At 41.0% G+C, this 17,544-nt stretch overlaps 5 protein-coding genes across 5 annotated transcripts; all 5 read left to right on the top strand.

The window, feature by feature from the left end:
- LOC104768023 (clumping factor A-like) lies at window positions 10,022-10,762 on the top strand. Its single transcript, XM_010491969.1, has one exon. It carries the CDS (start codon window positions 10,022-10,024, stop codon window positions 10,760-10,762), a length of 741 nt encoding a protein of 246 aa, XP_010490271.1.
- Window positions 11,563-12,347, top strand: LOC104768021 (nucleolin 2-like). Its single transcript, XM_010491968.1, has 2 exons — window positions 11,563-12,083; window positions 12,173-12,347. The coding sequence occupies exons 1-2, from the start codon at window positions 11,563-11,565 to the stop codon at window positions 12,345-12,347; spliced, it is 696 nt and encodes a 231-aa protein (XP_010490270.1).
- Window positions 12,858-13,756, top strand: LOC104768020 (probable transcription factor At1g11510). The gene is made up of 4 exons (XM_019240951.1): window positions 12,858-13,133; window positions 13,196-13,523; window positions 13,604-13,690; window positions 13,749-13,756. Exons 1-4 carry the CDS (start codon window positions 12,858-12,860, stop codon window positions 13,754-13,756), a joined length of 699 nt encoding a protein of 232 aa, XP_019096496.1.
- LOC104768019 (serrate RNA effector molecule homolog) lies at window positions 13,911-15,380 on the top strand. Its single transcript, XM_019240950.1, has 3 exons — window positions 13,911-14,361; window positions 15,060-15,270; window positions 15,353-15,380. Exons 1-3 carry the CDS (start codon window positions 13,911-13,913, stop codon window positions 15,378-15,380), a joined length of 690 nt encoding a protein of 229 aa, XP_019096495.1.
- LOC104768018 (clumping factor B-like) lies at window positions 15,667-16,341 on the top strand. Its single transcript, XM_010491965.1, has 2 exons — window positions 15,667-15,982; window positions 16,043-16,341. The coding sequence occupies exons 1-2, from the start codon at window positions 15,667-15,669 to the stop codon at window positions 16,339-16,341; spliced, it is 615 nt and encodes a 204-aa protein (XP_010490267.1).

Below are 17,544 nucleotides of genomic sequence, written 5' to 3'. Positions count from 1 at the left end.
GATTTTGACCTTGTTAGAGGACCCGCCGGAACGATCAATGCTTCCTCTGATGCTTCCGCTGGTACAAGCTGCTCCTTCGATGCTTTCTCTGGTAGAAGCTGCTCCTTTGATGCTTCCTGAGGTTCAAGCTGCTCCTCAGGTCCGTGTGGTTTGGTTGAGCTGTCCATGGTCTCATCATCCTCTCCCACTTGAAAAGGATTTGACCTCAAATCCGAATTATCTGCACAATAAGGAAAAAGATCATAAACATTGAAATTGCCATTCACTTTGTACTTACCTTGGCGATCGAGTTGGTAAGCATTGTTGTTGATCCATTTGAGCAGTTTGAGCGGTCGATCGATCTTTGGCATTAGTTTTGACTCCTTTTCAGCTGAAAATTGTGTACTCGTCAAATGTATCATTAGTTGTTCTCCAACCTCAAAGATCATCCTAAAACAACCATTGGATTTATGATCATGCATCAAAATATCTCCAATTTCGGTCCTTGGAAAGACTCTGGACGAGAGAATTGCAAAATCTAGGGGCTCCTCTTTTGTACCTGCAAAATTGTCAATACCTTTGGCAAAGATCAAGTGTGTCATTATAGTCATGGTACAATTATGAGTTTGATACAAATCATTTTTCTTGTCATGTTCAGAATTTTCTTTGAATAAACCTAACATTTTCCCATGGTTTTCTGAATGTAAAAAACTGATAATCAAAGCTCTGGAATCATGAGAAACAAATTGGGTTAAGGAATTACTTAGCTGGATAATGCCTTGGGTATTATTTGTGCTCATCATGGTTAATGGAAGTGGATCTGGGGGTTCTTCTTAGATCAATATGAAGCTGCTGACATCTTTGTGCTCCCACTTTCTTTTCAGTTTTTCTTATTCGCTTCACGACTACTCTCAAATCTGTATTTGGTTCTTTTGACAAAGACAAGCGAATCATATATTTGTGATCTTGGATAAGAGAATTCTTTAGAATAAAAATACTTATCTTATGATTGGTGGATATGAGCACAAATATTGCATCGGGTGGTTCATCTTTGAGCGTTGAGGAAGCTTTGACTTTTCCATGCTCATGGTTTACTGATTTAACTTGTAAGAACACAAGATCTCCTACATCAAAAGGAAACAGTTTAGGCGCATTGAAAAAGATCAAATAGATATTCATGTAGTTTTTATCAAAACAGAGTTTTAGAATGGAGCATCCTTTAGTGATCATAGTTGATTTTCTGAAATACTTCCAGCTTCTAACTCCAAAATGATAAATCATCTGTTGGCATATATCTGGTGGTTTGTCCTTGATTTGAACAGAACATGTTTCTTCTCCAAAGTACTTATGCTTCTCCATGTAACATGTTCCTTTCTAAGCACTCATGGGATAGAACAAATGCATTATACTTGAAATAGAGAAATCAAAAATATGATCTATCACAGTTGGTTTGCAAAGCTCAATGAACGGTTTAAAAATACACAACTCTTTTTCAAGCAAATATCTCATTTTAGAAAAAGGTTTAACCATTACATGCTCAGTTTTAGTTTTAAATATTGGTTAAGGCTTATCACGACATGAGGAGAAGGGAGAAAACTAAACCGATCTAGAAGCTTCTAATATAACCGTTGGAAGTGCAAAGAAGGAAAGATTGTATATGTCTCTCTCTCTTTATGTCTCTATCTTTTATTTCCTTATTTGTAATAGCGAGGCCTAGTTCGCCTACCTACTTAAGGGTGTAGCCACCATGTAAACGAGACAATTCTATTGTGAGAGTCTATTCTATTCGATATTCTATATGTTCATCTTCTAAATCTCACCAAACACTAAATCTCTTCCGCTAATTCTAACATGATATCAGAGCGTGTTTTTCGATTCTAGTCTCAAAATCTTCTACCTCATCTCATTCTATATCTTATTCTCAAATCTTTCAAAGTAATATCTTGGTCTATACGCTGGATCTCATCATGGAAAACACTAAGCCGATTGTTACTCCAGTCATTCTCAAGGGAACCAATTACTTGTTGTGGTGGAGAACCACAAAGACTGCCCTTGGAGGTCGTGGACTCTGGAGCCATGTCGAAGTGGACTATGTCCCAAAACAAACCTCTAAAGGAGAAAACAAAGGTGCTTTCAAGGAGGAAGAACACGAAAAGGAGGCGGAAAGGGAGGCAAAATGGTTCCAAGAAGACCAAGTCGTCCTGTCCGTTCTTCAAAATTCTCTTGATGCTCCAATTTTTTGAAGCCTACTCTTATTGCAAGACGGTTAAGGATCTGTGGGATACACTCAAGAACGTCTATGGGAATGTCTCGAATCTGACTCGAGTCTTTGAAGTTAAACGAGCCATCAACAGTCTCACTTAAGAAGACTTGGAATTTACCAAGCACCTTGGAAAGTTTAGAGCACTATGGTCGGAACTTGAAGCCCTACGGCCAAGTACTCAAGATCCGGTGATACTTAATGAGAGGAAGGAACAAGGTAAAGTCTTTGGTCTTCTTCTCACCTTGAATCCGGCCTTCAACGACCTCTTGAAGTAGATCCTAAGAGCCGACAAACTTCCCAACTTTGAAGAAATATGTTCTCAAATTCAAAAGGAGTTGGGATCTCTAGATCTCTTTAGTGGGAAGGGAGAGCTTGTCACTGCTAACAAAGGAGTGTATAAACAAGAAGATAGGAGGGTGTGGATATGCGATCACTGCAAGAAGAAGGGCCATATGAAGGATAAGTTCTGGATCCTTCACCCCCATCTCAAGCCGGCAAAGTTCAAAGCCAACCTCTCCAAGGAGGCGACAAGCAAGAAAGGGACGGGCTCGTCTAGGCAAGGTGACAAAGCAGCGATGACAGCATCCTATGGTGAGGTGGTGAGGAAATCCGACCTAGAGGCACTCATTCGATCCATTGCTTCACTTAAGGATTCTGGTATCACTTTCTTTGCCTCTAAACCGAGTAGTTCTCTTGTTGTTGACTCGGGTGCTTCTCACCATATGATAAGTAACCCTAGTCTTTTAGACAACATAAAACCTGCCTTAGGTAATGTTATTATTGCAAATGGAGATCAAATACCAGTAAAAAGAATAGGGGACTTGAAGTTATTTGACAAATACTCAAAAGCTTTCTTTATGCCTACTTTTACATCAAATTTGTTATCGGTTAAGAAAACCACTAATGATTTGAATTGCTAAACCATATTTGGTTCTAATAGTGTTCACTTTCAGGATATTAAGATGGGAAAGGTTCTTGGAGAAGGAAATGCTAGAGGAGATCTCTATGTCCTAGAGAATTCCTCATCAAATTTGTCTACGTCTTTGAAGTCTTGTTTTATTGCTATTTTGAATAATATATGGCATGCTAGGCTAGGCCATCCTCATTCTCGTGCTCTTGAAATAATGTTGCCTAATGTTTCTTTTGATAACTCAAGCTGTGAGTCTTGTATTCTGGGAAAACATTTCAAGTATATCTTTCCTAAATCTAATACCATTTATGAGCATTGTTTTGACTTAGTGCATTCCGATGTATGGACTTCACCATGCCTATCTAGAGATAATAACAAGTACTTTGTCACATTCATTGATGAAAAATCGAAATATACATGGGTTACATTGTTACCATCTAAAGATAGAGTGTTTGATGCCTTTGTTAATTTTCAAAATTATGTTACTAACCATTTCAATGCTAAGATAAAGGTATTTAGGTCGGACAATGGAGGTGAATACATAAGCCACAATTTCAAAACACACCTTACTCAACATGGCATTTTACATCAAACCAGCTGCCCATACACTCCTCAACAGAATGGAGTGACAGAAAGGAAGAATCGACACCTTATGGAGGTTGCAAGATCGATGATGTTCCACACAAACGTCACTAAGAGGTTTTAGGGCGATGATGTAATGACAGCATGTTATCTTATCAATAGAACACCGACAAAAGTTCTCAACGACTTGTCTCCATTTAAGGTACTCAATAAACTTAAACCATCCTTAGAACAATTACGTGTGTTTGGTTGTGTCTATTTTGTTTTAGTACCCGGAGAACAGCGGAGTAAACTTGACGCTAAGAGCAACAAGTGCATGTTCATTGGTTACTCAACTACACAAAAAGGCTATAAATGCTATGATCCAACCACAAGTCGCCTGTTCGTCTCTAAAGATGTGAAGTTCATCGAAAATGTGGGTTATTTCGACAAGCAGGATTGGAACAGTCTCAAGGACCTATCACATTCGTCAAATGACCAAACCTCCAGCTTAGGGTTTCTTCTTGATCATCTAGGCAATCCTCCATCCAAACCAAGAAACGCTCAAACTGAACCACAACAGGCTGAACCGGAACCAGACATTGCCAACCCACCTGATGTTCCTCTAGTCCTTGATGAGCCGCAAGTAGACACAAGTGAACCCATGGACAGTGATCACGGTGAAACTGAACAAAGCTCCTCGCATCTTGATGAAGCAGCTGCTAATGAAGACCAAGTTGAATCACAAGAAGAACAAGGCCATACACACCAAACCCTACGAAGAAGCACTCGCATTCGGTCTCATCCCTCTACTTGGAAGGACAAAAGGGTGTACTATAACACTCAAGCTGTGGCTCATCCTATTCAGGCGGTTTGTTCACTTGGGCTGTTATCTTCTGATCATCAAACTTTCTTCGGCAAGATTGAAGATCATTGGATTCCCCAAACATATGAGGAGGCCCAGGCACATGACGAATGGGTAGGTGCTGTCAAAGATGAAACTGGAGCGATGATTCGTAATCATACTTTGGATGAAGCTGATCTCCCCAAAGGCAAGAAGGCGGTCAACTCCAAATTGGTCTTCACTATCAAATATCGTAGTAATGGTGATATTGAGCGCTACAAAGCTCGCTTGGTGGCTCGTGGTTTTACTCAAACCTATGGTGCTGACTACACGGAAACCTTTGCTCTTGTGGCTAAGTTACACACAGTTCGAGTGGTACTCTCCTTGGCGGTTAACCTTTCATGGGACTTATGGTAAATGGATGTCAAAAATGCTTTTCTTCAAGGAGAACTCGATGATGAAGTCTATATGACACCACCACCAGGAAAAGTTCTTCGACTACGCAAAGCTATCTACGGTCTAAAACAATCCCCATGTGCTTGGTACCATAAGCTTAGCTCAACCCTCAAGGATCGTGGTTTCCGACGATCAGAAGTTGACCATACGCTGTTTACTCTTCAAACTGATCTTGGATTAATTGTGGTACTCATCTATGTGGACGACATTATTGTCACCGACGACAACAAGGACGGTATTTCTGAAACCAAACAATTCCTTATATCTATTTTTGATATCAAGGATCTTTTTGAGCTAAAATACTTTCTAGCTATTGAAATTTGTCGCTCTCCGTAGGGCTTATTTCTTTACCAACGGAAGTAGACTCTTGATTTGTTGAGTGAATCAGGAAAGCTTGGTGTTAAATCAGTTCTCACCCCTCTTGATGAAGACTACCAGCTCCAGCGAAAGGGGGAGAGCATCCGGAAAAAGGAAGGAAAGCCGTGAGACCCGATGGATGAACCATATGAAGATGTCACCCGATATAGAAGACTTGTAGGTAAGTTGATTTATTTAACAATTACACGACCTGATATACTGATATATGCTATGCTGTGAATCAGGTGAGTCAACATATGAAGGCTCCAACCAAGTACCAGTGGAGCATGGTAGAAAGAATTCTCAGCTATCTAAAAGGGACACTGGGACAAGGCATCTGGATGGGCAAGAATAATAACACAGAGATAGTGGGCTACTGTGACGCGGATTATGGCGGGAACACCATTGATCGACGATCTACAACCGGGTACTGCACTTTCATTGGAGGCAACTTAGTAACATGGAAATCAAAGAAGCAGAAAGTGGTCTCAAGCTCTAGTGCTGAGGCCGAATATCGAGAATTGAGGAAGCTTACAAATGAACTGACATGGTTGAAGGTACTACTCAAGGATTTGGGCATCGAGTCAAAACAACCAATAATCATGCACTGTGACAACCAAGCCGCGATCCATATAGCTATCAATTCTGTCTTTCACGAGAGGACTTAACACATTGAAGTAGACTGCCACAAAGTTCGTGAAAAGATAGAAGAAGGGGTGGTCTTACCGTGTTACACTTGGAGTGAAGATCAACTAGCAGACATTTTCACCAAGGCTGCATGTCCTAAGGTTTGTGAATATATTCATAGCAAACTTGGACTTGTGGACCTCACACATCCTTGACCCACTTTCCTAATTCGCGGACATCACATTCTTTTTCCCTTAACATAGTTTTGTCCCATGAGGTTTCTATATTAAGGTTTTTAATGAGGTGATGCTTCACGGGTTCCAAGCTTAGCCACTCCGTTCGGCTAAGCTTGAGGGGGAGTATTAGTTAAGGCTTATCACGACATGAGGAGAAGGGAGAAGACTAAACCGATCTAGAAGCTTCTAATATAACCGTTGGAAGTGCAAAGAAGGAAAGATTGCATATGTGTCTCTCTCTTTATGTCTCTATCTTTTATTTCCTTATTTGTAATAGCGAGCCCTAGTTTGCCTACCTACTTAAGGGTGTAGCCACCATGTCAACGAGACAATTCTATTGTGAGAGTCTATTCTATTCGATATTCTATATGTTCATCTTCTAAATCTCACTAAACACTAAATCTCTTCCGCTAATTCTAACATTAAACTATTCCATCACAATGCTACTCAAAGAAACTCTCAAAGAAGAGTTAAACTCAAGAAACTTTTCAAACAACAAACCTTTTGGGTTAAAGAACTTTTTAAAAGCGAAAGTTTCAACAATTGGAATCATTTTGTCAAAAACAGATTTTGAAACACAAAATTCTTTCACATTCTCTAAACCAAAACGTTTTTCATCTTGAGCAGAAATCGTTACAAAATAATTAGGGCCTGTCCTAACCAAATCAATATCCTTACAGTGCTTTCTTGGGTAGTCACAAAGATATGGTATAGGGACTGGGTTTGACACAATGTTGATCTGCTCCAAATCACTAATCAATGGCAAACTCATGTGTTTTGTTTCTAGTGGTTCTTCTTCCTGAACCTGTAAAAAGGAATTAATTCTACTCGGTTGCTCCGGTTCCAAATGGGTAAGTTTTTCAAGCACAAAATCGGATTGGTTAGAAGAAATATCACACTTAGCTTGAGATGGATTCATAGGTCCAATTGGTATAACAACATCATCCTCAGCAATGAACTGTCTCTCCTTGGCTTCTTCTCCAAGCTGTTTCTCCTTGGGTCCATCTCTGAGCTGTTCCTCCTTGGGTCCGGACTGATCCTTTCTTTCAAACTCCTTATTCTCCTTTTCTTGTTCTGCTTGCTTCCATTGTCCTCCATTAGAATCTGTACATATCTCAACACTTTTAGGAAAAGACAAGTGCATCATACAAGAATTGGAATTTTCTAAACCTTGAACAGTTACTTCCTTGGATTTTGAAAGTGTAGAAGACTTACATTGCTTTGGTTCTCCACTTGAGTCAAGCGATGATTTTAGACTTTTCTCATGAACGACAATCTGTTCAGGGACCTTTTTTGGTTGAGATGTTGACTTAGCCTTCATCTTCTCAATTTTAATGTACTCGGTTAATGCCTCAAAAAGATCTGATTGCGCCTTAGCCTCCACAGATTTTGGGGTTTTCTTTTCAGGAACTGGTTGGATGGTGGAATTAGCTTGAGGAGCATGGTGTAGCGCTTGTGAAGCATACTTATTCCTTAAGAGTTTCTTAAGATCTCTCCACAATGTGATATTTGGCTCCTTGTAATACCAACGGTCATCAACTTCTTGCAAGCACCATTTGTAAGTGTCTCCTGTGAGTTGGGTAAGTGCAAATGCTAATCTCTCATTTTTTGGGATGTCTTTGTAGTAGAACCAGTCGTCCATGTTTTTCTCCCACTCAAGGTAGTCTCCTTTTCCTGACAATTTATAGAGTTTATGAACCAGAGAGATTTTAGAATGAATCACAGATTTAGATTTGGGAGTGTAAGAGGTTTTATGTGGGCTGCTCCAGGTTGATCTAGATGTGTCGTCTGGTGGCTAGGGTTTAAGATCTTGGTGTTGCCTTTGACGTAGAGCACCAAGCTTTTCGTCGAGCATTGTTGCCATTGCGATTGTGATTGATTTCGTAATTCTCCTTTCCAGGCTAGAAGTGGATGAATCTTCCTCTTTGGATGTCACCATGGTACCTGAAAAACAAAGCACAAAGATCCAACAAGTAAATAGTTCCAAAAACACGTAACTAAAAACAGATCTGGAAAAATATGAAAACGAATCCAAAAATTCCAAAATCAATGTTTTAAAAATAATAGACTCAAAGAGGTTCCAAATTCAAATTATTTCGTAATTTTTGAACGAGTAAAACATTTTATAAAATTCTTGCAAGATGATCAAAAAATCTGGAAAAAACACAAAGTGACGATTAAAATTTCAAAACCTGGTAGCAAAGTGGCTCTGATATCATTTGATAGACTCCTAGATGAGGATCTATGCCCAAGGACACACTTTGCAAGGTCTTGAAGAGGGATGAACGAAATGATGAAGATGAATGGGTTGAAGATGCAGCGGAATGGAGAGATGAACGGCGGATAAGGTGAAGAGGTGGATTTGCAGCGGATTGAAGGGGAGAACAAAGTGTACTTCTAAGAGAGATGGAGATCTCTTAGACTACAGACTTGATTACAACTTATATATTAGACACTAAGAAGTAAACAAGTTGAGAAGATATTACACACTCCTCAGATCAAATAAGTAGAAAAGAAGTTTTTGATTAAATTGTTTGATGAGAAACAAATGAGAACTACATTTTTTTTTTATAGGAGAAGGGGGGACGAAGGAGAAGAGGAGAGAAGGGAGAAAGAAATGTCTAGGAAATCATGCAAGAGCATTAACAAGGTCAAGCTCATGCACAATGCCTAGGAAAATACAAAAACAATAAATGCAAAGTTTGAACAAGAGAGAAATAGAAAATGGACCAAGGCAAAGAGAAGGGCTTTGGACCACGAAATAGGGTGACAAAGGGGTCTTGAAAGTGTCACTTAAGCCTTATTAAAAACCTTGTCAAGAAAACCTAATGGGACAAAACTTGACAAGGGAAAAAGAGTGCATAAGCAACACTTAACCCTTCATCGAACACCCTGAGCTGTGATCATTGTTAGGATGGCTTGAGCCATGTCTTCTTGCTTCTCGTCCAGCTCTCTAAGTAGACCATTGATGGCTTGGTTGAACCTCCTGGAATTTGACCTTGTTAGAGGATCCGCCGGAACGATCAATGCTTCCTCCGATGCTTCCGCTGGTACAAGCTGCTCCTCTGATGCTTCCTCCGATGCTTCCTCTGGTACAAGCTGCTCCTCTGATGCTTCCTCAGGTTCAAGCTGCTCCTCAGGTACGTGTGGTTTGGTTGAGCTGTCCATGGTCTCATCACTAGGGAATTAAACTTTCACTTGGAGAAGACCAGGTTTCTTCAGNAGATCCAACAAGTAAATAGTTCCAAAAACACGTAACTAAAAACAGATCTGGAAAAATATGAAAACGAATCCAAAAATTCCAAAATCAATGTTTTAAAAATAATAGACTCAAAGAGGTTCCAAATTCAAATTATTTCGTAATTTTTGAACGAGTAAAACATTTTATAAAATTCTTGCAAGATGATCAAAAAATCTGGAAAAAACACAAAGTGACGATTAAAATTTCAAAACCTGGTAGCAAAGTGGCTCTGATATCATTTGATAGACTCCTANAACTAGCATATTCTACATACTAGTATTGTTCATGGCTTCATAAAGCAAAAAATGTCGTTAGGTCAACTGAATTAGAAAATNGAAGATGAATGGGTTGAAGATGCAGCGGAATGGAGAGATGAACGGCGGATAAGGTGAAGAGGTGGATTTGCAGCGGATTGAAGGGGAGAACAAAGTGTACTTCTAAGAGAGATGGAGATCTCTTAGACTACAGACTTGATTACAACTTATATATTAGNATCTCAAAAGGCACTTGTGAGTGAGAGAGAGTCGCGTAAACACTTAATCACACGATGTTAAGAAAACGAGAAGATGAAACGCGGACGATTTCTGTAAGCGGCGAAGAAGTTTATTCCTTGGAGGAAGAGAATGAAGTGTCTTCTAAAGAACCATCAGCCGTGATGAAGCCTGTTCTGGCCGCCGTAACGGAGAAGCAAGTTTCCAATTCCGAATCGGGATCAGATTCTGAAAGTGATTCCGAATTGAGATCCGATTCTGAAAATGATCCCGAATTGGGATCCGAGAAGAATGTGACGAAGCCTTTTGTCGCCGCCACAAAGGAGAAGGACGTGAGGGTTGTGACGAAATCTTCTGTCGCCGCCACAACGGAGAAGGATTCAGAAAGTGATTCTGAATCTGAACCCAAGAAGGTTGTGACAAAGCCTACTGTTGCCGCTGCAACGGAGAAGAATTCCAAAAGTGATTCTGAATCTGAACCCGAGAAGGTTGTGACGAAGCCTTCTCTCGCCACCACAACAGAGAAGGATTCCGAAAGTGATTCCAAATCTGAACCCGAGAGGGTTGTGACGAAGCTTTCTGTCGACGCCACAACGGAGAAGGATTCCAAATGTGATTCTGAATCTGAACTCGAGAAGGTTGTGACTCTCGCTTCCACAACGGAGAAGGATTCTGAATCTGGCTCTCAATCTGGATCCGAAGAAGGTGCTTCCGAGTATGAATTCGAGAAGCTTGTGACAACCAAGTGCCCTGTAAACGGATCCTCTGTGAGAAAGCGCTCCCGCTCCCAAGATTAAGACAAAGGAGGAGTGTCTATGAAGAGGGTCAAGATTGTGTCAGTGGAGAGGAAACCATACTTCCAATGTCTATGGACTGAAGATGATGAAATGCTTTTTTTACAAGGTGATGATCCGACATATGTCAAAGCTCGTGATCACAAGGCCTTTGACTTGTCTAAGTTTGTTTAAGGAGCTCCTGAATCAGCTGTTAAGTTCAATGGGAAGAAGTCCAAGAATGGCAAGTCAAAGAATGTTGAGTCTTCTTCTCTTGTTGGAGCTTTAGTGGGTTTTGGTATGAATGAACTTGGTGCTGAAAAAGTTGTAAGTAGGCTTTCTTCAGAGGATAAGTTATTTGAGGAGCAGTTGAAAGCTTTGCAGGCTAGGGAATTAAACTTTCATTTGGAGAAGGCCAGGTTTCTTCATCAACTCTTAAGAAAGATAACAAGATGCTTTTATTATGAATTTAAGCTTTTATTGTTGCTCTATGAAATAGATGTTTTATTAAGCTTTGCTGAAAGAATTATTCTTAAATTTTTGTTATCAATTAGCAAACAAGCATATTTTACATACTAGTATTGTTCATGGCTTCCTCAAGCAAAGAATGTCATTAGGTCAACTGAATTAAAAAAGAAGAAGTTGTAAAGTCGTAATGCTAAATCTCAAAATGCACTTGTGAGTGAGAGAGAGTCGCGTAAACACTTAATCGCCCGATGTCTAGGAAACTAGAAGATGAACCGTTGACGGTTTCTGTAAACAGCGAAGAAGTTTCTTCGTCGGAGTAAGAGAATGAAGTGTCTTCTAAAGAAACATAAACCGTAATGAAGCCTGCTCTGGCCACCGCAACGGAGAAGCAAGTTTCCGATTCCGAAATGGGATCAGATTCCGAAAGTGATTCGGAATTGGGATCTGAGAAGGTTGTGACGAAGCCTTCTGTCGCCGCCACAAAGGGGAAGGACAAGAGGGTTGAGACGAAGCCTTCTGTCGCTGCCACAACGGAGATGGATTCTGAATGTGATTCTGAATTTGAACCCGACAAGGTTGTGACAAAGCCTGCTCTTGCCACCGCAACGGAGAAGGATTTCGAAAGTGATTCTGAATCTGAACCCGAGAAGGTTGTAACAAAGCCTTCTCTCAACGCCACAACAGAGAAGGATTCCGAAAGTGCCTCCGAATCTGAACCCAAGAAGTTTGTGACAAAGCCTTCTGTCGCCGCCACAACAGAAAAGGATTCCGAAAGTGATTCCAAATCTGAACCCGAGAAGGTTGTGACTCTCGCTGCCACAACGGAGAAGGATTCCAAATCTGGCTCTCAATCTGGATCCGAAGAAGTGGCTTCCGAGTATGAATCCATGTAGCTTCTGACAACCAAGCACCCTGGAAAGGAATCCTCTGTGAGAAAGCGCTCCCGCTCCCGTGAGTCAAACGAAGGAGGAGTGTTTATGAAAAGGGTCAAGGTCGTGTTAGTGGAGAGGAAACTATACTTCCACGGTTATGGACTAAAGATGATGAGATGCTTGTTTTACAAGGTGATGATCCGACATTTGTCAAAGCTCGTGATCAAAAGGCCTTTGACTTGTCTAAGCTTGTTTGGGGAGCTCCTTAATCAGCTGTTAAATCTAATGGGAAGAAGTAAAAGAATGGCAAGTCTTGTTCTCTTGTTGGAGCTTTAGTGGGTTTTGATATGGATGAACTTGGTGCTGAAAGAGGTGTAAGTAGGCTTTCTTGAGAGGATAAGAAGATATTTGAGGGTAGTTGAAAGCTTTGCAGTCTAGGGAATTAAACTTTCACTTGGAGAAGGCTGGGTTTCTTCATCAACTCTTAAGAAAGATGGATGAAGCATCTCGTTAGATGCTTTTATTATGAGTGTAAGCTTTTATTGTTGCTCTCTAAAATGGATGTTTTGTTAAGCTTTGCTGAAAGAATTATTCTTGAACTTTTTGTTATCAATTAGCAAACTAGCATATTCTACATACTAGTATTGTGCATGGCTTCATTAAGCAAAGAATGTTGTTAGGTCAACCGAATTAAAAATGAAGAAGTTGTAAAGCCGTAATGCAAAATCTCAAAAGGCACTTGTGAGTGAGAGAGAGTCGCGTAAACACTTAATTGCACGATGTCAAGAAAACGAGAAGATGAACCGTCGATCGTTTCTATAAGCTGCGAAAAAGTTTCTTCATCAAAGGAAGAGAATGAAGTGTCTTCTAAAGAACCATCAGCAGTGATGAAGCCTGCTCTGGCCGCCGCAACGGAGAAGCAAGTTTTCGTTTCTGAATCGGGATCGGATTTGGAAAGTAATTCCAAATCGGGATCCAAGAAGGTTGTGACGAAGCCTTCTGTCGCCGCCACAAAGGCGAAGGACGAGAGGTTTGAGACGAAGCCTTCTAACACTGTCACAACGGAGAAGGATTCCGAAAGTGATTCCGAATCTGAACCCGAGAAGTTGTGACGAAGCCTACTGTCGCTGCCACAACGGAGAAGGATTCCAAAAGTGATTCCGAATCTGAATCCGAGAAGGTTGTGACTCTCGCTGCCACAACGGAAAAGGATTCTGATTCTGGCTCTCAATCTGGATCCGAAGAAGGTGCTTCCGAGTATGAATTCGTGAAGCTTGCGAGAACCAAGCGCCCTGTAAACGAATCTTTTGTAAGAAAGCGCTCCCGCTCCAGTGAGTCAGACGAAGGAGGAGTGTCTTCTAAGAGGGTCAAGGTCATGTCAGTGGAGAGGAAACCATACTTCCAACGTCTATGGACGGAAGATGATGAGATGCTTGTTTTACAAGGTGATGATCGACATTTGTCAAAGCTCGTGATCACAAGACCTTTGACTTGTCTAAGCTTGTTTGGGGAGCTCCTGAATCAGCTGTTAAGTCCAATGGGAAGAAATCCAAGAATGGAAAGTCAACGGATGTTGAGTCTTCTTCTCTTGTTGAAGCCTTAGTGGGTTTTGGTATGGATGAACTTGGTTTGCTGAATGAATTATTCTTGAACTTTTTGTTATCAATTAGCAAACTAGCATATTCTACATACTAGTATTGCTCATGGCTTCATAAAGAAAACAATGACGTTAGGTCAGTTGAATTAAAAAAGAAGAAGTTGTAAAGCCGTAAAGCAAAATCTCTAAAAGCACTTGTGAGAGAGAGATAGTCGCGTAAACACTTAATCGCACGATGTCAAGGAAACGAGAAGATAAACCGCCGAAGGTTTTTGAACACGGCGAAGAAGTTTCTTCGTTGGAGGAAAAGAATGAAGTGTTTTCTAAAGAACCATCAGCCGTGATGAAGCCTGCTCTGGTCACCGCAACAGAGAAGCAAATTTCCGATTCCAAATCGGGATCGGATTCTGAAATTGATTCCGAATTGGGATCCGAGATGGTTGTGACGAAGCCTTCTATCACCGCCACAAAGGAGAAGGATGAGAGGGTTGTGACGAAGTCTTCTGTCGGTGCTACAACAGAGAAGAATTCCGAAAGTGATTCCGAATCTGAACCCGAGAAGGTTGTGAGAAAGTTTGCTCTTGCAGCCGCAACAGAGAAGGATTCCGAAAGTGATTCTGAATCTGAACCCGAGAAGGTTGTGACGAAGCCTTCTCTCGTCGCCACAAAGGAGAAGGATTCCGAATGTGATTCCTAATCTAAACCTGAGAAGGTTGTGACGAAGCCTTCTGTCACCGCCACAAAGGAGAAGGAGAGAGGGTTGTGACGTACCCTTCTATCGCCGCCACAACGGAGAAGGATTCAAAAAGTGATTCCGAATCTGAACACAAGAAGGTTGTGACAAAGCCTGCTGTTGCCGCCGCAACAGAGAAGAATTCGAAAAGTGATTCCGAATCTGAACCCGAGAAGGTTGTGACGTAGCCTTCTCTCGCCGCCACAACAGAGAAGTATTCTGAATGTGATTCTAAATCTGAACCCGAGAAGGTTGTGACGAAGACTTCTGTCGCTACCACAACAGAGTAGGATTTCGAAAGTGATTCTGAATCTGAACCTGAGAAGGTTGTGACTCTCGCTAAATCTGGCTCTTAATCTGGATCCGAAGAAGGTGCTTCCGTGTATGAATCCGTGGAGCTTGTGACAATCAAACGCCCTGTAAACGGATCCTCCGTGAGAAAGCGTTCCTGCTCCCAAGATTCAGACAAAGGAGGATTGTCTATGAAGAGGGTCAAGGTCGTGTCAGTGGAGAGGAAACCATACTTCCAACGTTTATGGAGTGAAGATAATGAGATGCTTGTTTAACAAGGTGATGATCCGACATATGTCAAAGCTCGTGATCACAAGGCCTTTGACTTGTCTAAGCTTGTTTAAGGAGCTCCTGAATCAGCTGTTAAGTCCAATGGGAAGAAATCCAAGAATGGCAAGTCAACGGATGTTGAGTCTTCTTCTCTTGTTGAAGCTTTAGCGGGTTTTCGTATGGATGAACTTGGTGCTGAAAAAGGTGTAAGTAGGCTTTCTTCAGAGGATAAGAAGATATTTGAGGAGCAGTTTAAAGATTTGCAGTCTAGGGAATTAAACTTTCACTTGGAGAAGGCCGGGTTTCTTCATCAAATTTTAAGAAAGATGGATATCTCGTTAGATGCTTTTAGTATGAGTTTATGCTTTTTTTGTTGCTCTCAGAAATGAATGTCTTGTTAAGCTTTGCTGAAAGAATCATACTTGAACTTTTTTGTTATCAATTAGCAAACTAGCATATTCTACATACTAGTATTGTTTATGGCTTCATAAAGCAAATAATGTCGTTAGATCAACTAAATTAAAAAAAGAAGAAGTTGTAAAGCCGTAAAGCAAAATCTCAAAAGGCACTTGTGAGTGAGAGAGAGTCGCGTAAACACTTAATCGCACGATGTCAAAGAAACGAGAAGATGAACCGCTGACGGTTTCTGTAACCGGAGCAAGAGAATGAAGTGTCTTCTAAAGAACCATCAACCGTGATGAAGCATGTTCTGGCCGCTGCAACGGAGAAGCAATTTTCCAATTCCGAATCGGGATCGGATTCCGAATCAGGATCAGATTCCAAAAGTGATTCTGAATCAGGATCAGATTCCAAAAGTGATTCTGAATCGGGATCCAAGAAGGTTGTGACGAAGACTTTTGTTGCCGCCACAAAGGAGAAGGACGAGAGGGTTGAGACGAAGCCTTTTGTCGCCGCCACAACGGAGAAGGATTCTGAAAGTGATTCTGAATTTGAGCCCGAGAAGGTTGTGACAAAGCCTGCTCTTGCCGCCGCAATGGAGGAGGATTCAGAAAGTAATTCTTAATCTGAACCTGAGAAGATTGTGACGAATCCTTCTCTCGCCACCACAACAGAGAAGGATTCTGAAAGTGATTCCAAATCTGAACCCGAGAGGGTATTGACGAAGCTTTCTGTCGCCGCCGCAACGGAGAAGGATTCCAAATGTGATTCTGAATCTGAACTCGAGAAGGTTGTGACTCTCGCTGCCACAACGGAGAAGGATTCTGAATCTGGCTCTCAATATGGATCCGAAGAAGGTGCTTCCGAGTATGAATCCGTTGAGCTTGTGACAACCAAGCGCCCTATAAATGAATCCTCTGTGAAAAAGCGCTCACGCTCCTGTGAGTCAGACAAAGGAGGAGTGTCTGTGTGATTCGCCCAAATTCGAGGATCACTCAGCCGGATTAGAAAAGATAGAAACTCGCCAAGGTGCAAGGTGCAACAAGAGATATTTTAATGGAATGAGGGGTCGCACAGCAGTTACGGAAGGCTGCTGATATTCCCAATTCTAATGGCTGCTAGATAGGACTCACTAGTTTAGCAAGAGGAGGTTGTTGCTTGGATATTACACACCAAGAAACAAAGAAATGTTCTAGACAAAGAACAAAGAGATAAACTCATAAAATGAAAAGGAAATGGATTGATTATTCTCAAATGAGATTATATGAGTTTATATATGGATAAGAAACTTGGTAACAAAGCCAAGTATTAATTGTTCTTGAAACGAAAAGATAATAAAGATAGTAAGTTGAATGAAGATTCAACCCTTGGTGCATGTTTCTCTTCCCAAGGTGTCTTTCCCAAGGTGAGTTGAACTCCATTTTCGTCATCCCTCTTTGACCACAAAATAAAGTGATTATTTTGGGCTTTCTTGGACTTGAATTAGACTCAAAGTGGGCTGGAATAGATATGTATTATCCCCAATAGTTTTCCCATGCTCTCGTTGGCCATAAGCTCTTGAATAATCCCATTTAGTGCATTTCTTTAACTTCTCTCTCTTTCACACCTTGGTCCAATTTTGCTGATGAGAAACAAAATGGGATGTACCATTTCTTTACCTTGGACTTAGTAGAAACAACACCTGGTTGCCATACATAATTCTAGAAGCTCTTAAACCAATTGGACCTCAAACTCTTCAAGTGAACAACTAAATTAACCTCCTTTGGCAAATGGAATGTATCCCAAATGGTTGTTTGGCTGGAAGAAATGATCTTCAACTTTGTTCGTGTTGAACAAGGCTCAAGGATCTTCTTGGATGGTCTCATGATCATATCATACCCCTCCTCTTGAAAAAGGTTCGTCCTCGAAACTGTACGGTCATGGATTGGAGAGTGTTGATATGATTCTAGTGGCTTCTCTTTGAGAGAATATATAAGTCCATATTGCATACAATGAAGCAGAAATGCACCCCTTTCCGTGAGACCTTTCTTTTTTCCTTCAAGATCCAAAACTTGTTCCGTCTTACTTGACCAGAAGTGTACCGTTGACTTTTCTCTCTTTGTTGGTGCATTAGGTGAATCATCCATACTGCCAAGGTTGTTGATGATTATGCCTTCCTTCACAGCTTCCTCACTAT

Source organism: Camelina sativa, chromosome 19 (genome assembly GCF_000633955.1).
Source record: "Camelina sativa cultivar DH55 chromosome 19, Cs, whole genome shotgun sequence".
Lineage (NCBI taxonomy): Eukaryota > Viridiplantae > Streptophyta > Magnoliopsida > Brassicales > Brassicaceae > Camelina > Camelina sativa.
The sequence above is the reverse complement of the archived record's forward strand: the minus strand, read 5'-3'. Positions and strand labels throughout refer to the sequence as shown.